The sequence below is a fragment of the Rutidosis leptorrhynchoides genome, chromosome 9 (assembly GCF_046630445.1).
Source record: "Rutidosis leptorrhynchoides isolate AG116_Rl617_1_P2 chromosome 9, CSIRO_AGI_Rlap_v1, whole genome shotgun sequence".
Taxonomy (NCBI): domain Eukaryota; kingdom Viridiplantae; phylum Streptophyta; class Magnoliopsida; order Asterales; family Asteraceae; genus Rutidosis; species Rutidosis leptorrhynchoides.
In genome coordinates, this window is record NC_092341.1 from 124,496,266 (window position 1) to 124,520,454 (window position 24,189).

Consider the following 24,189-nt stretch of genomic DNA (forward strand, 5'->3'; position numbering starts at 1 on the left):
AATCAAACATTAGAGGATATGTGACGGGCGTACATTATTGATTTCGGTGGTAGTTGGGATGAGCATTTGCCCTTGGTGGAATTCTCGTACAATAATAGTTATCATACTAGTATCGGGATGCCACCTTATGAGATGCTTTATAGGCGTAGGTGTCGAACTCCAATTTGTTGGGGTGAAGTGGGTCAAAGAGAAATCGGGAGTACTGATTTGGTTTTAGAGACGAATAGCAAGATTGAAATGATTCGGACTCATTTGAAAGCGGTACAAGATAGACAAAAGTCGTACGCCGACAAACATAGGTGATTGATTGAGTTCCAAGAAGGTGACATGGTGATGCTTAAGGTTTCTCCATGGAAGGGTATTATTAGTCTTCGAAAATGGGGAAAGTTAGCTCCATGGTTTATTGGGCCATTCAAGATTTTAGCTCGTGTTGGTGAAGTGGCGTATCGTTTGGAATTACCCGAAGAACTTGCGGGGATCCATAATACATTTCATGTTTCCCATCTCCGTAAGTGTCTTGCGGATGATTCTTCATGGATGTCGTTAGACAAGATCAAGCTAAACAACAAGGTAGAGTATGTTGAGGAGCCGATTGCTATACTTGATGAAAAGGTGAAAAGGTTGAGGAATAAAGATGTGAGAACTTATAAAGTTCAATGGCGTCGTAGTAAAGGTTCCGAGTTTACTTGGGAGCCCGAAGAGTTTGTGTTAGTTTATCTTCCCTCTTGTCATGCGGCTTGGATCACGAGGACACGCTCTGATTCAAGTGGGGGAGAGTTGTAAGACCCGAATAATCACTGTACAGAAGTGTAAATAGGGTGCATATAGTGTGGGGGGCTGTATATAATTAAACTGAGGTCAGAGGCTGCCCAGGCCCTTGTGCGTGTAGTGACCCGAAATTTTCTATGTTTATATATATTAAATGAAATTGATGTTTACATGATTAAGTGTTTCCAACATGTTAAGCAATCAAACTTGTTAAGACTTGATTTAATTGAAATATGTTTCATATAGACAATTGACCACCCAAGTTGACCGGTGATTCACGAACGTTAAAACTTGTAAAAACTATATGATGTCATATATATGGACATATATATAGTTAACATGATATTATGATAAGTAAAAATATCATTAAGTATATTAACACTGAACTACATATGTAAAAACAAGACTACTAACTTAATGATTTCGAAACGAGGCATATATGTAACGATTATCGTTGTACCGACATTTAATTGTATATATATCATATTAAGATATATTAATACATCATAATATCATAATAATGTAATAATTTAACATCTCTTTAGATATAATAAACAATGGGTTTACAACATTTAACAAGATCGTTAACTTAAAGGTTTCAAAACAACACTTACATGTAATGACTAACGATGACTTAACGACTCAGTTAAAATGTATATACATGTAGTGTTTTAATATGTATTCATACACTTTTTAAAGACTTTAATACACTTATAAAAGTACTTCTACTTAACAAAAATGCTTACAATTACATCCTCATTCAGTTTCATCAACAATTCTACTCGTATGCACCCGTATTCGTACTCGTACAATACACAGCTTTTAGATGTATGTACTATTGGTATATACACTCAAATTATCAGCTCTTAGAATCCCATGTGAGTCACCTAACACATGTGGGAACCATCATTTGGCAACTAGCATGGAATATCTCATAAAATTACAAAAATATTAGTAATCATTCATGACTTATTTACATGTAAACAAAATTACACATCCTTTATATCTAATCCATATACCAACAACCAAAAACACCTACAAACACTTTCATTCTTCAATTTTATTCATCTAATTGATCTCTCTCAAGTTCTATCTTCAAGTTCTAAGTGTTCTTCATAAATTCTATAAGTTCTAGTTTCATAAAATCAAGAATACTTCCAAGTTTGCTAGCTTACTTCCAATCTTGTAAAGTGATCATCCAACCTCAAAAAATCTTTCTTATTTACAGTAATATATCTTTCAAATACAAGGTAATACTCATATTCAAACTTTGATTCAATTTCTATAACTATAACAATCTTATTTCGAGTGGAAATCTTACTTGAACTTGTTTTCGTGTGATGATTCTGCTTCAAGAACTTTCAAGCCATCCAAGGATTCTTTGAAGCTAGATATATTTTTTTCATTTCCATTAGGTTTATCCACAAAACCTGAGGTAGTAATGATATTCATAACATCATTCGATTCATATATATAAAACTACCTTATTCGAAGGTTTAAACTTGAAATCACTAGAACATAGTTTAGTTAATTCTAAACTTGTTCGCAAACAAAAGTTAATCTTTCTAACTTGACTTTTAAAATCAACTAAACACATGTTCTATATCTATATGATATGCTAACTTAATGATTTAAAACCTGGAAACACGAAAAACACCGTAAAACCGGACATACGCCGTCGTAGTAACACCGCGGGCTGTTTTGGGTTTGACAATTAAAAATTATGATAAACTTTGATTTAAAAGTTGTTCTTCTGGGAAAATTATTTTTCTTATGAACATGAAACTATATCCAAAAATCATGGTTAAACTCAAAGTGGAAGTATGTTTTTCAAAATGGCCATCAAGACGTCGTTCTTTCGACTGAAATGACTACCTCTTACAAAAAAAACTTGTAACTTATATTTCTGACTATAAACCTATATTTTTTCTATTTAGATTCATAAAATAGAGTTCAATATGAAACCATAGCAATTTGATTCACTCAAAACGGATTTAAAACGAAGAAGTTATGGGTCAAACAAGATTGGATATTTTTTGATTGTTGTAGCTACGGGAAATATTGTAACAATTCTATACAAATCATATCCTAGCTAACTTATATTGTATTATATATGTGTTCTAATATATTATGTAATCTTGGGATACCATAGACACGTATGCAAATGTTTTGACATATCCTATCGACCCATCTATATATATTATTTGGAACAACCATAGACACTCTATATGCAGTAATGTTGGAGTTAGCTATACAGGGTTGAGGTTGATTCCAAAAATATATATACTTTGAGTTGTGATCTAGCCTGAGTTGTGTATACACTGGGTCATGGATTGGGTCAAGATAATATATATCAATTTATTTTCTGTACATCTAACTATGGACAACTAGTTGTAGGTTACTAACGAGGACAGCTGACTTAATAAACTTAAAACATTAAAACGTATTAATAATGTTGTAAATAGATTTTGAACATACGTTGATATATATGTACATATTTGTTATAGGTTCGTGAATCGACCAGTGGCCAAGTCTTACTTCTCAACGAAGTAAAAATATGTGAAAGTGAGTTATAGTCCCACTTTTAAAATCTAATATTTTGGGATGAGAATACATGCAGTTTTATAAATGTTTTATGAAATAGACACAAGTAAATGAAACTACATTATATGGGTGAATGATCGAAGCCGAATATGCCCCTTTTGCTTGGTAACATAAGAATTAGTAAATCGATCTACTAATTGACGTGAATCCTAAAGATAGATCTATTGGGCCTAACGAACCCCATCCAAAGTACCGGATGCTTTAGTACTTCGAGTTGTTTTATCATGTCCGAAGGATTTCCCGGAATGGTAGGGGATATTCTTATATGCATCTTGTTAATGTCGGTTACCAGGTGTTCACCATATGAATGATTTTTATCTCTATGAATGGGATGTATATTGAAATATGAAATCTTGTGGTCTATTATTATTATGATTTGATAATATATAGGTTAAACCTATAACTCACCAATATTTTTGTTGACGTTTTAAGCATGTTTATTCTCAGGTGATTATTAAGAGCTTCCGCTGTTGCATACTAAAATAAGGACAAGATTTGGAGTCCATGCTTGTATGATATTGTGTAAAAACTGCATTCAAGAAACTTATTTTTGATGTAATATATTCTTATTGTAAACCATTATGTAATGGTCGTGTGTAAACGGTATATTTTAGATTATCATTATTTGATAATCTATGAAATGCTTTTTAAACCTTTATCGATAAAATAAAGGTTATGTTTATTTTAAAAATGAATGCAGTCTTTGAAAAACATCTCATATAGAGGTCAAAACCTCACGACGAAATCAATTAATACGGAACATTTATAATCAATATGAACGGGACATTTCAATTGGTATCAGAGCGTTGGTCTTAGAGAACCAGAAATTTGCATTAGTGTGTCTTATCGAGTTTGTTAGGATACATTAGTGAGTCTGGACTTCGACCGTGTTTTCTTTAAAAACGATTGCTTAACACTTTTGTTGGAAACTATATATTATTAACATGTAAGTATTATGTGATATATTAACCTCTTAATGTGTTTGATATTGTGTGATAGATGTCTATCACTAGTACAAATCCCATCGACTCACCTAATAATAATGAAGAGTCGAATATAATTTGAGAAGATTCACAAATTCTCGAAGAGGAACCGGAAGAAGAGGAACCGAAAGAAGAGGAACCGGAAGAAGAGGAACCAGAAGAGGAGGAACCGGAAGAAGAAGAGGTTCCGGAGGAAGAAATTTTGATACCTACAGTAAATCGATTAAATAAAAGAAAATCATCAACCAACGGACCAAAGTTAAAAATGGTCAATGGTGTTTCCGCCGAGGAAGCAAAAGATTGGGAAGATTACCAATTTTCCGATGAATCGGATCCCGATGAGGATTCCGATGATGTTATAGAAATTACCTCGACCCAATTTCATATGACAAAAGAAAATAATAAGGGAAAAGGTATAAAAATAGAGAAACCTGATTCCAACCCCGATGAACTTTATATGTATCCGCAACGTCTGTATTTCCTAAATTGTAACAATAACCCTAGAACCTCTAAACTACCAGGTTTTTCTAAACCATTGTGGAAAATGACGGCTCGTATTAGAGGAACATCATATATCTCTAGAAAATTAGGAAAACGAACCAAGTCCGAAGAAGAAGAAACTAGTTATTCAGATTAGAGGGTTGTAATCATGTTGTGTATTATATGTATTGTAGTGTGCTTGTACTTTTATGTTCTATGTAAAAATTGCTTGTATTATTTGTTAATTATCTTTTACGAATCTAATCCTTGTCTATTTTACAGTATAAAAAACACAAAATGGACGTTAAGGATAGACAACTAAAATTTTTAGAAGACCTACCAGGAGATATGATTGATGAAATCTTCTCTAGAGTCGGGCGAAATTCATCAGCACAATTAGTTACGGCAAAATTAGTTTGTCAAACGTTTGAAAGACATTCCAGGCATGCCTTAGTATATAAAAGGCTTTCCTTTGAAAGATGGGGTATATCACATTGGGGAGACTTTAAGTTATGCCAAGTTTTCTTTAAGGCATTTAGTGCGGGAAACCCAGATGCAATTTTACGCTACGGGTTACGAACCTATTTTGACTTAACATATCCCAACATAGGACTCTGTTCTTTAGAAAGAGCTTCTAACATGCAACATAAAGAAGCATGTTATGCTTACGGGTTAATAATGTTCGCTTCTCATCAAATGGAGAAAAAGAACATTGGGTTGAAACTTTTAAATAAAACATTTTCACAAGTGACGGACTCAGTAGTTGGGGTAAGAAACAAGGTTTTTATATTGCTACGAGGCTGTTGGGCATTACGAAACCCTCGTCCTTTTGATGACATAACAACATGCTGCCTAGCCAATGGTCATAACAGTTACTTTCCACAAGATCAAGGATGGAAAGTCGTCTTAGTAAAACCAGAATGCATGACTTGTTTCTGGATTTATGAATTATGTGTCTTTATTTTTTTTGCTGAACGACTTGCGTATTAACTCGAATTGCCTTTATAGCTGCCGGATAGCAAAGTTTTTATGTGCTATATTTCATCCTATATGTATAATAACGGTATTGTAAGTTTGTAATATTTTGTATAAAGTTTGAACGCGAAATATTATTGTAATAAGTTTTTCATATAGAAGCGTAGTAGTTGAGTTGTATAGTAGCTAGTAAGTATGAACTTAACGGGTAGGTACTACCCGAATTAAAACTATAAAATGCTAATATGAAGAAAAAGCTTTTATAAATAAGTTCATATAATGCTACAAAATACTATTGACTACTCTTAAATTCTATATGATTGACTCAATTCTTTTAGCTATTTTTGAAGGAAATGGCACCGGCGACTCGTCAGAATTTGAACATGAGCAAGAAAGACTTCCGTGTTTTCCTTGCAGCAAACATAGCCGCAGTACAGGCTGCGATGCAAAATAATAACAACTCTGGATCTAGAAATGGAACTAATTTCACAAGAAATCGTGTAGGATGCTCCTACAAAGAATTCACTGCCTGCAAACCTTTGGAATTTGATGGAATAGAAGGACCAATTGGATTGAAATGGTGGACCGAGAAGGTCGAATCATTGTTTGCCATAAGTAAGTGTACTGAAGAGGACAAAGTTAAGTACGCTACGCATACCTTCACAGATACTGCATTAACATGGTGGAACACCTATCTGGAACAGGTAGGACAAAATGCTGCTTACACACTACCGTGGTTGACATTCAAGCAATTGATGAACGAGCAGTACCGTCCTAGAAACGAAGTAAATAAGCTCAAGGTAGAGCTTAGAGAGTTACGAACACAATGGTTCGACATTACCACATACGACGATTCATAGAGTTATGCCTATTGTGTCCGGGAGCGTTCAAAGATGAAGAAGAGAAGATCGACGCATTTGTAAAAGGGTTACCAGTAAGGATTCAAGAAGATGTGAGTTCACACTAGCCCGCTGCTATACAGAAGGCAAGTCGAATGGCTCATAAACTCATAAATCAAATTGAGGGAAGAATTAAAGAACAGGCGGCCAAAGAAGCCAACACGAAACAACTCAAGAGGAAGTGGGAGGAAAACGGTGACAAGAGTCACCAGAACAACAACAACAACAACAATTACAACCACAATCGCAACAACTATCCCAACAACCACAACAATAACCGTAATCCTAACAATAACTACAACAAACATCCCAACAACAACCTCAATAACAACAACGGCAACAAAAACCAAAAACAGCCATGTCATAGGTGTGAAGAAAATCATCAGGGGTTTTGCACGATATTTTGCAACAGGTGTAAAAGAAATGGTCATAGCGCGACAAAGTGTGAGGTCTACGGACCAAAGTTTAACAGAACTAAGGGAACAAATAGTGTCGGAACAAGTAATGCCGGAACGAATAGTGTCGAAGCAAGTAATACCAACGCTGTTTGTTTTAAATGTGGAAAATCGGGACACATTATTAGAAATTTCCCGAATCAGTGGAATACTAATGGGCAGGGCTGTGGAAGAATTTTCAATATTAATGCTGCAGAAGCACAAGAAGACCCGGAGCTTGTTACGGGTTCGTTTCTTATTGACGATAAATCTGCTTAAGTTTTATTTGATTCGGGTGTGGATAGAAGCTATATGAGTAGAGATTTTTGTGCTAAGTTAAGTTGTCCATTGACGCCTTTGGATAGTAAATTTTTACTCGAATTAGCAAATGGTACATTAATTTCAGCAGATAATATATGTCGGGATAGAGAAATTAAACTGGGGGATGAAACGTTTAAAATTGATTTAATACCAGTCGAGTTAGGGAGTTTTAATGTAATAATTGGCATGGACTGGTTGAAAAGGGTGAGAGCAGAGGTCGTTTGTTACAAAAATGCGATTCACATTGTGCGTGAAAAAGGAAAACCTTTAATGGTGTACGGAGAAAAGAACAACGCGAAGTTAAATCTTATTAGTAGTTTGAAGGCACAAAAACTAATAAGAAAAGGTTGTTACGTCATTCTAGCACACGTCGAGGAAGTTAAACCTGAAGAAAAGAACATCAGTGATGTTCCCGTCGCAAAAGAATTTTCTGATGTATTTTCGAAAGAACTACCGGGATTACCCCCACATCGATCTGTTGAATTTCAAATAGACTTTGTACCAGGAGCTGCACCAATAGCTCGTGCTCCATACAGACTCGCACCCAGTGAAATGAAAGAATTACAAAGTCAATTACAGGAAATTTTAGAACGTGGTTTCATTCTACCAAACACATCACCGTGGGAAGCTCCTGTTTTGTTTGTTAAGAAGAAAGATGGTACATTCAGGTTGTGTATCGACTACCGAGAGCTGGACAAACTTACCATCAAGAACCACTACCCACTACCGAGAATCGACGAATTATTTAATCAACTACAAGGCTCTTCGGTTTATTCGAAGATTGATTTACGTTATGGGTATCATCAAATGCGGGTGAAGGAGGATGATATTCCAAAGACTGCTTTTAGGACGCGTTACGGTCATTACGAGTTTATGGTTATGCCGTTTGGATTGAGTAACGCACCAGCTGTGTTCATGGACCTCATGAACCGAGTGTGTGGGCCATATCTTGACAAGTTTGTCATTGTTTTCATCGATGACATAGTTATTTACTCGAAGAATGATCAAGAGCACGAAGAACATTTGAGAAAAGTGCTAGAGTTGCTAAGAAAAGAAAAACTGTACGCTAAGTTTTCAAAGTGTGCATTTTGGTTGGAAGAAGTTTAATTCCTCGATCACATAGTGAACTAAGAAGGTATTCAGGTGGATCCAGCAAAGATTGAGACCGCTGAAAAGTGGAAAACCCCAAAAACTCCGAAACACATACGCCAGTTTTTAGGACCAGCTGGTTACTACAGAAGGTTCATCCAAGACTTTTCCAGAATAGTAAAACCCTTGACTGCATTAACACATAAAGGAAGAAATTTGAATGGAAAGATGAACAAGAGAAAGCTTTTCAATTGTTAAAGAAAAAGTTAACTACGGCACCTATATTGTCATTACCTGAAGGAAATGATGATTTTGTGATATATTGTGACGCCTCAAAGCAAGGTCTCGGTTGTGTATTGATGCAACAAACGAAAGTAATTGCTTATGCGTCTAGACAATTGAAGATTCACGAACAGAATTATACGATGCATGATTTAGAATTAGGCGCGGTTATTTTTGCATTAAAGACTTAGAGGTACTACTTATATGGGGTCAAAAGTATTATATATACCGACCACAAAAGTCTTCAACACATATTTATTCAGAAACAACTGAACATGAGGCAGCGCAGGTGGATTGAATTGTTGAATGATTACGACTTTGAGATTCGTTACCACCCAGGGAAGGCAAATTTGGTAGCCGACGCCTTGAGCAGAAAGGACAGAGAACCCATTCGAGTAAAAGCTATGAATATAATGATTCACAATAACCTTACTACTCAAATAAAGGAGGCGCAACAAGGAGTTTTAAAAGAGGAAAATTTAAAGGATGAAATACCCAAAGGATCGGAGAAGCATCTTAATATTCGGGAAGACGGAACCCGGTATAGGGTTGAAAGAATTTGGGTACCAAAATTTGGAGATATGAGAGAAATGGTACTTAGAGAAGCTTATAAAATCAGATACTTAATACATCCTGGAAAGGGGAAGATGTACAAGGATTTCAAGAAACATTTTTGGTGGCCGGGTATGAAAGCCGATGTTGCTAAATACATAGGAGAATGTTTGACATGTTCTAAGGTCAAAGTGGAGCATCAAAAACCATCAGGTCTACTTCAACAACCCAAAATCCCGGAATGGAAATGGGAAAACATTACCATGGATTTCATCACTAAATTGCCAAGGACTGCAGGTGGTTTTGATACTATTTGGGTAATAGTTGATCGTCTCACCAAATCAGCATATTTACTGCCAATAAGAGAAGATGACAAGATGGAGAAGTTAGCACGACTGTATTTGAAGGAAGTCATCTCCAGACATGGAATACCAATCTCTATTATCTCTGATAGGAATGTCAGATTTATTTCAAGATTCTGGCAGACATTATAGCAGGCATTAGGAACTTGTCTAGACATGAGTACTGCTAATCATACTGATGGGCATAGCGAAAGGATGATACAAACACTTGAAAACATGCTACGAGCATGTGTTATTGATTTCGGAAATAGTTGGGATCGACACCTTCCGTTAACAGAATTTTCCTACAATAACAGCTACCATTCAAGCATTGAGATGGCGCCGTTTGAAGCACTTTATGGTAGAAAGTGCAGGTCTCCAATTTATTGGAGTGAAGTAGGGGATAGATAGATTACGGGTCAGGAGCTAATACAAGAAACTACCGAGAAGATCATCCAAATTCAACAACGATTGAAAACCGCCCAAAGTCGAAAAAAGAGCTACGCTGACATTAAAAGAAAAGTTATAGAATTTGAAATTGGAGAGTTGGTCATGCTTAAAGTTGCACCTTGGAAAGGCGTTGTTCGATTTGGTAAACGGGGGAAATTAAATCCAAGGTATATTGGACCATTCAAGATTATTGATCGTGTCGGACCAGTTGCTTACCGACTTGAACTACCTCAACAACTCGCGGCTGTACATAACACTTTTCACGTCTCAAATTTGAAGAAATGTTTTGCTAAAGAAGATCTCACTATTCCGTTAGATGAAATCCAAATCAACGAAAAACTTCAATTTATCGAAGAACCCGTCGAAATAATGGATCGTGAGGTTAAAAGACTTAAGCAAAACAAGATACCAATTGTTAAGGTTCGATGAAATGCTCGTAGAGGACCCGAGTTCACCTGGGAACGAGAAGATCAGATGAAGAAGAAATACCGAACTTATTTCCAGAAGATACGTCAACACCTCCAACTGCTTAAAATTTCGGGACGAAATTTATTTAACGGGTAGGTACTGTAGTGACCCAAAATTTTCCATGTTTATATATATTAAATGAAATTGATATTTACATGATTAAGTGTTTCCAACATGTTAAGCAATCAAACTTATTAAGACTTGATTTAATTGAAATAGGTTTCATATAGACAATTGACCACCCAAGTTGACCGGTGATTCACGAACGTTAAAACTTGTAAAAACTATATGATGTCATATATATGAATATATATATAGTTAACATGATATTATGATAAGTAAAAATATCATTAAGTATATTAACACTGAACTACATATGTAAAAACAAGACTACTAACTTAATGATTTCGAAACGAGGCATATATGTAACGATTATCGTTGTAACGACATTTAATTGTATATATATCATATTAAGATATATTAATACATCATAATATCATGATAATGTAATAATTTAACATCTCTTTAGATATAATAAACAATGGGTTTACAACATTTAACAAGATCGTTAACTTAAAGGTTTCAAAACAACACTTACATGTAACGACTAACGATGACTTAACGACTCGGTTAAAATGTATATACATGTAGTGTTTTAATATGTATTCATACACTTTTTAAAGACTTCAATACACTTATCAAAGTACTTCTACTTAACAAAAATTCTTACAATTATATCCTCATTCAGTTTCATCAACAATTCTACTCGTATGCACCCGTATTCGTACTCGTACAATACACAGCTTTTAGATGTATGCACTATTGGTATATACACTCCAATGATTAGCTCTTAGCAGCCCATGTGAGTCACCTAACACATGTGGGAACTATCATTCAGAAACTAGCATGAAATATCTCATAAAATTACAAAAATATTAGTAATCATTCATGACTTATTTACATGTAAATAAAATTACACATCCTTTATATCTAATCCATATACCAACGACCAAAAACACCTAAAAACACTTTCATTCTTCAATTTTCTTCATCTAATTGATCTCTCTCAAGTTCTATCTTCAAGTTCTAAGTGTTCTTCATAAATTCTATAAGTTCTAGTTTCATAAAATCAAGAATACTTCCAAGTTTGCTAGCTTACTTCCAATCTTGTAAAGTGATCATCCAACCTCAAAAAATCTTTCTTATTTACAGTAAGATATCTTTCTAATACAAGTAATACTCATATTCTAACTTTGATTCAATTTCTATAACTATAACAATCTTATTTCGAGTGGAAATCTTACTTGAACTTGTTTTCGTGTCACGATTCTGCTTCAAGAACTTTCAAGCCATCCAAGGATCCTTTGAAGCCAGATCTATTTTTCTCATTTCCATTAGGTTTATCCATAAAACCTGAGGTAGTAATGATATTCATAACATCATTCGATTCATATATATAAACTACCTTATTCGAAGGTTTAAACTTGAAATCACTAGAACATAGTTTAGCTAATTCTAAACTTGTTCGCAAACAAAAGTTAATCCTTCTAACTTGACTTTTAAAATCAACTAAACACATATTCTATATCTATATGATATGCTAAATTAATGATTTAAAACCTGGAAACATAAAAAAAACCGTAAAACCGGACATACGCCGTCGTAGTAACACCGCGGGCTGTTTTGGGTTTGATAATTAAAAACTATGATAAACTTTGATTTAAATGTTGTTCTTCTGGGAAAATGATTTTTCTTATGAACATGAAACTATATCCAAAAATCATGGTTAAACTCAAAGTGGACGTATGTTTTTCAAAATGGTCATGAAGACGTCGTTCTTTCGACTGAAATGATTACCTCTTAAAAATAACTTGTAACTTATATTTCTGACTATAAACCTATACTTTTTCTGTTTAGATTTATAAAACAGAGTTCAATATGAAACCATAGCAATTTGATTCACTCAAAACGGATTTAAAACGAAGAAGTTATGGGTAAAACAAGATTGGATATTTTTTGATTGTTGTAGCTACGGAAAATATTGTAACAATTCTATACAAATCATATCCTAGCTAACTTATATTGTATTATACATGTATTCTAATATATTATGTAATCTTGGGATACCATAGACACGTATGCAAATATTTTGACATATCATATCGACCCATCTATATATATTATTTGGAACAACCATAGACACTCTATATGCAGTAATGTTGGAGTTAGCTATATAGGGTTGAGGTTGATTCCAAAAATATATATACTTTGAGTTGTGATCTATCCTGAGACGTGTATACACTGGGTCGTGGATTGGGTCAAGATAATATATATCAATTTATTTTCTGTACATCTAACTATGGACAACTAGTTGTAGGTTACTAACGAGGACAGCTGACTTAATAAACTTAAAACATTAAAACGTATTAATAATGTCGTAAATAGATTTTGAACATACTTTGATATATATGTGCATATTTGTTATAGGTTCGTGAATCGACCAGTGGCCAAGTCTTACTTCCCAACGAAGTAAAAATCTGTGAAAGTGAGTTATAGTCCCACTTTTAAAATCTAATATTTTGGGATGAGAATACATGCAGTTTTATAAATGTTTTACGAAATAGACACAAGTAAATGAAACTACATTATGTGGGTGAATGATCGAAGCCGAATATGCCCCTTTTGCTTGGTAACCTAAGAATTAGTAAACTGATCTACTAATTGACGCGAATCCTAAAGATAGATCTATTGGGCCTAACGAACCCCATCCAAAGTACCGGATGCTTTAGTACTTCGAGTTGTTTTACCATGTCCGAAGGATTTCCCGGAATGATAGGGGATATTCTTATATGCATCTTATTAATGTCGGTTACCAGGTGTTCACCATATGAATGATTTTTATCTCTATGAATGGGATGTATATTGAAATATGACATCTTGTGGTCTATTATTATTATGATTTGATAATATATAGGTTAAACCTATAACTCACCAACATTTTTGTTGACGTTTTAAGCATGTTTATTCTCAGGTGATTATTAAGAGCTTTCGCTGTTGCATACTAAAATAAGGACAAGATTTGGAGTCCATGCTTGTATGATATTGTGTAAAAACTGCATTCAAGAAACTTATTTTTGATGTAATATATTCTTATTGTAAACCATTATGTAATGGTCGTGTGTAAACGGTATACTTTAGATTATCATTATTTGATAATCTATGTAATGCTTTTTAAACCTTTATCGATAAAATAAAGGTTATGTTTGTTTTAAAAATGAATGCAGTCTTTAAAAAACGTCTCATATAGAGGTCAAAACCTCGCGAAGAAATCAATTAATATTGAACATTTATAATCAATATGAACGGGACATTTCAGTGCGCGCCGAGCAAGGGTAAGGGTGCGCGCAGCGCACTATTACTGGTGACGATTTCCAGCTTTTATTTCAAATTTAAATGAAGGGCATTGTGGTCTTTTCACATGAGAACGAGTTAGTTCATTAGATGGCCAGTTGGGTGGTGGTTGAAACACACTTAACTTTATCACCAACCTTATCTTCAACCCCAAATCAAGTTCTAGAGTGAGAAAACACTTTAAGTGAGAGAAAGCTTGAATCAAGGAGGAAGAAGCTTGATCCGGGTTAAAGCTCAAGCATTAAAGTTGTTCATCTAGCCGTTAGCTACGTTTTGGTTGTGGTGGTATGTTCTAACTTTAATTTCCCTATTTTAATTTGTTTAAGGGTTAGGATTTGGGTTAGTGATGAACATAAAAACCCATTTGTGGTGATTTTGGGTGTTCTTGGGAAAGATTGAGTCATGAAGACTCAATAGTAACTAACCGAGGGTTTCAAAGTGTTAATTGGTGTTTATGAGTCTTAATTGGTTAGGTAATTACTAGCACACCTAGTTAATTGGTAAATGGGTGTTACTTGGGGTAGTGAATGACTCGGAATGGGTGTGTTGACTTAAAATGGTCGAATGGGTAATGATTGACCTAGTTTGGGAAGGATGGGTGTGAAATACCCCGATTTCGTGGTAGTTAGTGTTGTTGGACCTTAATCGCTAGCTTTTAGTGATTAATGATGGTCTTGACCTTAATTGGACGGTTTTGGTGTAAATGGGTGATTTAATGCATTAAGTCATTAAATGCACTTGAGTAGGGTGTTGGTGTTAGTCCAACTAGTTTGGGTGTTGATCGAGTACTTATTGTATTAGGTACTTGGCTTTGAAGCTTGCGGAAGGATAAAACCGTCACCAAATTCTTAAGGTGAGTGGAATAATTATGCGTATGTGTATATGGCGTATTTATTTGTGAATGTTATGGTATGAACCATGAGCCGGTAGTACCATAGCATGTATGTGACGAGTATCATGATGTGAACCACGAGCCGGTGGCATCAAGTGTTAACCACGAGCCGGTAGCACTATAAAACAAAGTGTGAACCACGAGCCGGTAGCACTATAAAACAAAGTGTGAACCACGAGCCTGTAGCACTATAAAATAAAGTGTGAACCACGAGCCGGTAGCACTATAAAACAAAGTGTGAACCACGAGCCGGTAGCACTATAAAACAAGTGTGAACCACGAGCCGGTAGCACTATAAAACAAGGTGTAAACCACGAGCCAGTAGCACTATAAAAGAGTGAGACTCAAATGCGTATGGTGTGAACCACGAGCCGGTAGCACCATAGCGTTATGGTTAACCATATTATGTTGTTGGATATTGTTTAGCATGCTATATATATATATATATATATATATATATATATATATATATATATATATATATATATATATATATATATATATATAGTGTTGAGTATATGCTAATGCGGTGTTGTGATAGTGTACGAGTTGTTAGCATTATGAGTATGACGGCATGCTATTTGAGTTGTATTTTCGTATGAGGTATTTGGTGGGTGCGAACGCAAATAGATGGGTTATATATGTGTATGTATAATTGTTGCACTCACTAAGCTTTGCTTACCCTCTCGTTGTTTATCTTTTTATAGGCTCCGGCGGAGACAAGGTTAAGGGCATTCGTATGGACTAGAGATCCCGCTTTGTTTGTAGAGGACGCTTTTGTTGTGATAGCTTTTGGAGTTGACCGAGATTTGGGTAGTTTAACCCCCAAACATCATGTTCTATTGTCGTTTGGAATTTAAACTAATTCGGTTGAAACTTATATATTTTGTACGAAACTCGTATTTCGGCCATATGTGGGCTCGGGTTCGTAAAACTTGTTTTATCATTGAAATGTGTTAGTTTTACATATTTGAATATGTTGTGAAAAGCGTTTCGTCTAAATACGTCGGGAAGTGGGAGATCTTTATTTGAAAAATGACCAAACCGGACAGAAGCTGGAATGGCCTGTGCGCGCCGTGCACCCTAGGGTGCTGCGTGCCGCGCACTGTTCTATATATAAAAAAAAATTCGCGTATTTCGTTTGGATATTGGGTTGGGTTGTTACACAACAAGACGTTATATGTTACCTAAAATGCACAATAAATATAGTGTAGTTTGAAACTGAAATCCTAAAATGCACAATCGGAAATATAAGTTTAATAACTGTTGAAAAACAACAAATGTATCTACAAATCATAAAGTTTCAATAAATAGCATCGAATCACCAAAATCTTTATGTATAAAAACTTAATTGATCTAGATTGTACTTGGTGTATATTAGATATATTAATACGAATTCTTGTTTCTTTGATTCACTGTCTTAACATAGATCAAATGCATCCTCGTCATTTCTTCGAGCATATGGTGTGCAGCAGCAAAAATTACTCATTATCTCATTCAAGCCTTCAATACCATGAGCAGGTAAAACAACACCAGGACCACAATTAGCAAAAATATCTCTGCATATATAAAAAAATACATGAAAAACTTATAAGAGTGAGACTTTTAAGCATACGCGGACCGAAAGTGATATGTTCTTGGATTTAGATTAACTATGCTTACTAACTAAATATAAGATCATTGATTGAAATCATTTTGATGGCACTGTCCATTATGGGTATGAGTTTTGTTCTTCTATATAATTAAACCACATGAAAAAGTAAGTATAAACTGAAATTGTAAGCATAAAGAATGTTTTCTTACTTGAATGTGTAATTGAATAGCAAAAATATTCTGTTCTACTTCCTTTAGTTTTACCATCAAGCCTTTTTGAATCATCTTCTTCGAGTACACCATCATCCTCCCTGCATAACCAAAGTAGTACTAAAATTCAACATAGCCTAATATTATATATTTCTCCATAGAAGTTGTCATATTCATGCTCATGCATAATCACCATTAAACTTGCCAAACATGCATCAAATCACCATCTAACTTGCTAAACCCGAATCCAATCGAACTCTAAGACTTTATCCAATTAGTGTTAAAAATATTCTAAGAAACAAAATATTCTAACATGAATCCAATCCATGGCTAACGACGATGAATATGAAATCAACATACAGAGCATAATTATTTCATTTAAGCATTTTAATGTTTCTTCCATTCCATTTAAGCATTTAATTGAACAGATAGTGGTCAAAACTTATTCCTAAAAATTTATTAGATTACTGTAAAACTAAAAATTTATAACCTACAATTCGTTATAAAGTTGTTCACTGAATTTGACGACGTCATCGTTCCAGCTTCCTTTTTGAACCGATGATGGTGGTGCTGAATCCAAACCCTAGAAAAAAAAAACCATTTCTAATAAAAGCATAAATAAAAAAGATTGATCGATTGATATATGTAAAAGAAAAAGAACCTGGGAGGTGGCGATGGTGGCGGTGGAGATGAGAGGATTTTCCTTTTTCTAGGGTTTTGGTAATAGAGTTGTGTGTTTGGTACGCTACTAATAAACCAATTTACTGGAACTGCCACGCTATTTCTTTTCTTTATTTTTTTAATTTTTATTGCTGTATTTGTTAAATTATGTATTTGTTTAATTAACTTAATTAAAAATTTATCACTCTTAATGACATCATCAAAGCCCCTCTCCTTTTTTCTTTTTTTGTTTTGATTTTTCTTAAAGCTATGTAATACCTTCTTTATGACATCGTGGTTTTAGACAAATATTAGAGAAGAATAAATTACATATATTTTGAACTCCACTATTTTTAATTGAAAGACTCCTCGAATATAAATGACTACACGCCCTTTAGTAATAATTTTTATAATTGATGACTATTAATTTGCACAAAATTTTTCTAACAACACCAAAAAATTAATATTAGCCATATGGTTTACTTTTCTGGTGGCGGTGATTTCGATTTAACCCTTAGAATTTAGATTTGGTGACTTTATGTGTGTGTAATTATCATCTAACTTTAAGGGCTTTGATTTTCTGTCAGTGATTGTGTTTTACTACTTTTTTGGATTTCATATGATCAAGCGACAACGTTTACATCTTTGCGATCTTCATTTTATATTCTAGGGTTTTTAATTTCATGGCGGCGATATGGGATTTGGAAGAGAAATTTTAAGCGCTATCTACACTATTACAAGTAGGTTTATTTTTTTCTTTTTTTCTCTCTGTTGTTACACATATTGTATTTTTTTTGTTGGCCAATTCTTGGATATATAATGATGTGTGTATTTGTGATTTTAGTTATGAATTGTTGGTTTTCATGTTTTTTCTGTGTTTTGAGTTTGTAATTTCTTATACTTACTACTATGATTATTTATTACTTTTCCAATAATGATATTTTAATCCTTAATAAATTAATTCTGAATTACTTTTATCTTTTATTTTAAATTCAACTTAGGATACTAAGATTAATTAAATTAAATTTTTTCCATATACTTTTGATAATGCATAACTATTATTAAATTTCTTCTATATACTTTGTTATAAATACAACTATGAACATTTGTAACGACTCAAAAATATCAAGAAAGGGCACTAGGAGCGCCGCTCCTAGGTTCAGGAGATCCGCTCCTGGACGGGAAAATGAAATGGGTCTTTTAATTAAATTGTAAAAAGGTGAAGGGCACTTTGGTCTTTTCATTTGTGGGTGTATATTAAGCATAGTGACCAGATCTAGATCTCATTTTCTCACTTTATCTTTCACCTACAAACACTCTCATCCACTTTTAGTGAGAGAAACCCATTTGAGTGAGAGATAGCTCAAATCAAGGAGGAAGAAGCTTGATTCGGGTCAAATCGCGAGTATTAAAGTTGTTCATCTAGTCACTAGCTAGGTGGTGGTATCTTCTAATCTTGATTTCCTTTATTTTGATTTGATTAAGGGTTAGGGTTTGGGCTAGTGATGAACATGAAACCCTTTTGTTGGTAATTAAGGGGATTTTTGGGTAATATTGGGTCATAAGGACCCAAGAGTGACTAACCTAGGGTTTTAATGTGATAATTGGTGTTTAAGTGTCTTAAATGGTTAAGTAAATCACTAGCACACCTTGTTGATTTTGTAAATGGGTGTGTTAGCCTCGAAATGGGTCGAATGAGCCTTGGGTGACCTAAGTCATTAAATGTGTATGAAAACACAATAACTTTGTGATAATAAGCGTATTAAAACCATGATTGGCTAGTGTTAGGGACCTAATGATAGGGTTATGAGTGCAAATGGGTCGAAATTGCACTATGGGTCAAATGACACTAGGAAGATGAGTAAGTTGGTTGACCAACTTGATTGTGTGATTGATTATATGCATGATGTAATAGGTACGTCACATTGAAGGTTGCAAGCTCGGTTATCATTCACAAAAAGCTTTAAGGTGAGTGGAATAATTATATGTGTATGTATATGATTTATTTATTTGCGGGGTATGGGTTTAAAGTTCGATGTTGACGATACCATATCCTCGTGTGAGTTACTTTTGATGAGGGTTTAAAGTTCAGTGTTGACGATACCTCATGTATGGAGTTAAAGTTCGATGTTGACGATGTCATACCACTATTGTAGTGATTTTGATGAGGGGTTAAAGTTCGATGTAGACAATACCTCATATGTGGGTTTTATGTTCGATGTTGATGATACCACATTAAATGGAGCGGATGGGGTTTAAGTTCGATGTTGACGATACCATTCGCGGGGCTAGCCTTGAATACTAACAGATGTTTTGAACATCGATGTTTTGTGTGTTGCTTCTTATTGTAGCAATATATATTGATCGGGTTATATGCTTTTGTTGTGCTAGCTTGAGTATTTGAGATTTAGCGTTATACTTGTGATGGTATGCTAATTACGTTGCTAGCGTGTATGCGGTAATTGTGTAAGTGATTGCAAGTAGGTAAATTATATATGTATGTGTATAATTATTGCATTCACTAAGCGTTTGCTGTTGTTTACCTTTTTAGACTCCGACGTGGACAAAGGCAAGGGTATTCGTTTGGATTAGAGATCTCCCACTTTTGATTATGATAGTGGACGCTTTTGGATTTTGGCCTAAGTGCGGGGTAGTTTAGTCCCAAACACCATGCTCGTTAAATGTTTGGAAAGTAAACTATTTGGGTCAAAATTGCTACATTAATGTATTTGACAGGTCGTTGGAGTCCCAAGGGTCGTTGTGCCCGTTTTGATGTCTATTCACTTGTATTCTATGAATTTGTGGTATTTTGAGTCCCATTAAACTTATGTTTGAGTATTGGGGTTGTAAATTGCGTTGTAGTTTGATGGATTGATTGAACACTTAGTAAAATTCGAGTTTGCATCAGTTCAGGTCCAAAAGCGCCGCTCCTGAGATCCAAAGCGCCACTCTTGGGCAGCAGTTTGTAGTCTGTTTGATCAGACGGCAAAAGCGCCGCTTTTGCCTGTAAAAGCGCTTCTTTTGGGTAACAAAAGCGCTGCTTTTGTTTTAAAAAAAAAAAATTAATCAGTATTTAATTAAACGGTTTAGAGTCGTTTTAACATTTGGTTATTTTTCCATAAATAGATAATCGAATTGGAGTATGCAACAACTATTATGCACCTGATGCGTTGATCCATAACTCCGTGTTCTCAAGTCCATTGACAGTCCAGTAATGTTACTTGTAGTCTCACGGTTTAGCTCTTCATTGCCTCTTTTCCCTAATACCTAAGGTGTGTTTGGATGAAACTAGCTGGAGCTGGAGCTTATAGTTGGAGCTGGAGCTTATGGGCTAGAGCTGGAGCTGGAGCTTATGGTAGCTGGAGCTTATTATTTTTTATAAGTGTTTGGTAAACTAGCTGGAGCTTATTTTCCAGTTCATAAGCTCTACTTTTTTTCATAAGCTACTAAAAGTAGCTTCTTTTTCTAGAGCTTATGATTTTCATAAGCTCTACTTTTTATGTCTACCAAACAAAGCTTATTACTTGGAACTTATTAAAATCATAAGCTCAAGCTCCCATAAGCTCTCATAAGCTCCCATAAGCTCTTGCGCCAAACACACCCCTAATCTCATTCTCAACAACAGGGGCGGATCCACCATGGTGCAACCGGGGTCATCCGCCCCGACGATTGAAATTTTTTAACGTAATTTTTTTCATGTACATTCAACAAAAACAGTATGGTACTCTAAGGTTATAGCATTATTATAAGAATGGTGTCATAAGATGGCATGTTGCCTCAAATGGTCACCCGCGTTAGTTTATATCTCAAGGTCCTGGGTTCAAAACTAGCGGGTCGAATAATTTTTTTTTCTTTTTTAACTTTTTTTTGCCCCCATCAATAATTATTTCTGGATCCGCCACTGCTCAACAATCAGAATTTCTCACATTGCAAATCAAATTTAACATGTAATTTAAACAATCATCGTCAAGTATCCTAATGATTTACTCCATCAAATATATATACATGTTAACACGATACTGTGTGCACATCAAATATTGGTACAAATTAGCTTAAATCAATTAGAATTCATGTTCACCTAAGAAAATGTTGTAGTTATCATTATCCGTACATTAATCGATTAGGACTAATGGAATATTGCCTACCAAGCACAATTTTCACCTAAAATGGAGTCGCATGGTACTAACCACATTGGTGATTATAATTATATATAATAAAATTGATATTTGAGATGCATGCCAACCTCAATACAAAAATTGCATGTCATTAATACTTGTCTAGCAATGAGCATAATCGCCTACGTAATATAAAAATTGCAATAAAACATCAAACAATCAGCCAGACTAAATAGTTGATTAGCAGAAATAATACACCAAAAATTCAACCACATACCAAATGAACCAGTTACGACCACTGTAGATTGAAAGAAAGACATTTTATGTCAACTACAGATCTTTCTGAGAAGCAAAACAAACTAAAATGGCCCTTAGATGTAACTACCACACTGAAGTAGCAATAGGATGTGTTACATACATAAAACTACTAACTGATGTAAATTCAGATATTGTAGTCAATTCAGTTTTTATGAATGATGGGTTGTTGTCAACATTCTCCCAAATCAGTAACATAATTATTGTAAGAAATTTTATCACTAGTTAACAAATCTAACAAGAAAATACAACAGTACTTGCAAAGATACAACGACAGACTCTTTAGTATCTAAACCTGAAAACTGAAAAAATTATAAGTCATAAGTCAATAAACGTGAAGGGAAAATATAGGAAGTAAAACAACTTTGGTTGAGTGGATACAAGAAATTATTAAAGGTGTTGCATAACTTCATAAAAGATGACATTTGCAGATTTCCTTATCTTTAATTAAAATCAGTACCTTTAATCCTCTTTTTGTTCGTAACTCTTGAAATTGTAACCTACAAGTTAGTTAATTATTCGGTAAAATTTATGTCAATGGATCGGTCTTTTAATATATATTTTACGGGTATTCATCAAATAGTATATACCACGCAAAAACTAATTTAAAGTAAAAGTTGAAAAGAAAATAATTTTAATGTCAAAACAATACTATCAATATGGAATAGATGAAGTAATAAACTAGGTTGTGGTGTAATGGGAATGAATGTCAGATTCTATATATTCTAGAAATAGATCAATCTTTAAATTAAGTGACTGATGAAATAATAAAGAAACAATAATTTTTCTTACTGAGTAAGGGTTCTACAGAAACAGATTAGCTTAATTTTGAAAAAAATAATAATATTAAAATCAAATTGAAAAGGTTTTATTATAACCAAAATATTGATTGATATTGATTGGCAAGGAAAGCACGCTAAGAGATACGCCTAATTTATACGAAGTAATTCCGTAAGTAAAGCTTTTTATGTAGTCTATATATTTGGATTTCATATAAAATATAAATTAAAATTTAATTTAATAGAAGGGATAAATAAATATAAAAACATATAATATTAAAATAAAAATATTTATTTGTATCCTTAATTTTGTTTGAGATCTAGGGTGTGTTTGGACGAAAGTAGCTGGAGCTGGAGCTGGAGCTGGAGCTTATGAGCAGGAGCTGTAGCTGGAGCTTATTTTTGAAGCTGGTAGCTGGAGCTTATTATCTTTTATAAATGTTTGGTAAACTAGTAGGAGCTTATTTTTCAGTTCATAAGCTATACTTTTTTTCATAAGCTACTACAAGTAGCTTATTTTTTCAGAGCTTATGATTTTCATAAGCTCTACTTTTTTTGTCTACCAAACGAAGCTTATGACTTGAAGCTTATTAAAATCATAAGATCAAGCTCCCATAAGCTTCCATAATCTCCAATAAGCTACGCGCCAAACACACCCCTAGAGGATAAATCTCAGCCGTTAGATCAATATAATCAATAACTAGGATTAAAAACGCAGGATAATGACAATTATATGTTATTGTACGATCCAATAACATGTGATTATACAGATTCAAGCAAAATTAAAAATTTAAATAAATATTTCTCGATAGTAAAAATATATAAAAAATGTAAGAGTAGGTGTAAAGAACTTTACGGGGGAATGAATCTTTTACATAAGAAAGATTTGGCTTTCTCTTGACTTTCTTTTGGACTCGCATGGTTTCAAAAGGGACACTCGTGATGGTGACCCCTTTTTTGGTAAAATATGATGTACTTGATATTCAATATTTTGTTTTTTCCTTTATTATTATTTATTTCTTTTAATGAAAAGAATAATTAAATATATATGATATTTTTTTTTTTAACCTGGGTATCCAAACGGTCAACTTGACTAATCCCAGGGCGACTACTCGAGCAGCCTGGAGTCATTGCAGGCGAACCTCCGTGGCCATGAGTGGATAACTGTGGGTGCCTGGAATCGAACCCATGACCTCCACTATGGAAGGCCAGGGTCATAACCATTCAACCACCACACTCATGGTTAAATATATATGATATGATTAATGATAAATTTGTAAGATTTATGTATAAGGTACAACAAATAACTATATGACTAAATTCATTTGAACTTTCTAGGTCACACATATATACACTTAGACGTCAAATAAAAAAAAAAAAAAAAAAATATATATATATATATATATATATATATATATATATATATATATATATATATATATATATATATATATATATATATATATATATATATATATATATATAAGTAATGCAACAATTTAATTTCTTAAATTTAATTAATTGATTAATTGTTTAATTTATTAATTAATAAAATATAAATTCGTTTT

At 33.9% G+C, this 24,189-nt stretch overlaps 1 protein-coding gene across 1 annotated transcript in view; it reads right to left on the bottom strand.

Annotated features, from left to right (window-relative positions):
- Positions 1-23,839, bottom strand: part of LOC139868369 (uncharacterized) — a 79,942-nt gene extending 56,103 nt beyond the window's left edge. Inside the window, exons 1-7 of the mRNA XM_071856701.1 lie at positions 23,690-23,839; positions 22,100-22,144; positions 21,656-21,709; positions 20,294-20,449; positions 17,247-17,335; positions 16,753-16,853; positions 16,462-16,508 (exon numbers count right to left, since the gene is read on the bottom strand). Coding sequence (XP_071712802.1) covers positions 16,462-16,508; positions 16,753-16,853; positions 17,247-17,335; positions 20,294-20,449; positions 21,656-21,709; positions 22,100-22,144; positions 23,690-23,839 — 642 coding nt within the window. The remainder of the gene's footprint in view (positions 1-16,461; positions 16,509-16,752; positions 16,854-17,246; positions 17,336-20,293; positions 20,450-21,655; positions 21,710-22,099; positions 22,145-23,689) is intronic.
- Between the last annotated feature and the right edge of the window lie 350 nt (positions 23,840-24,189).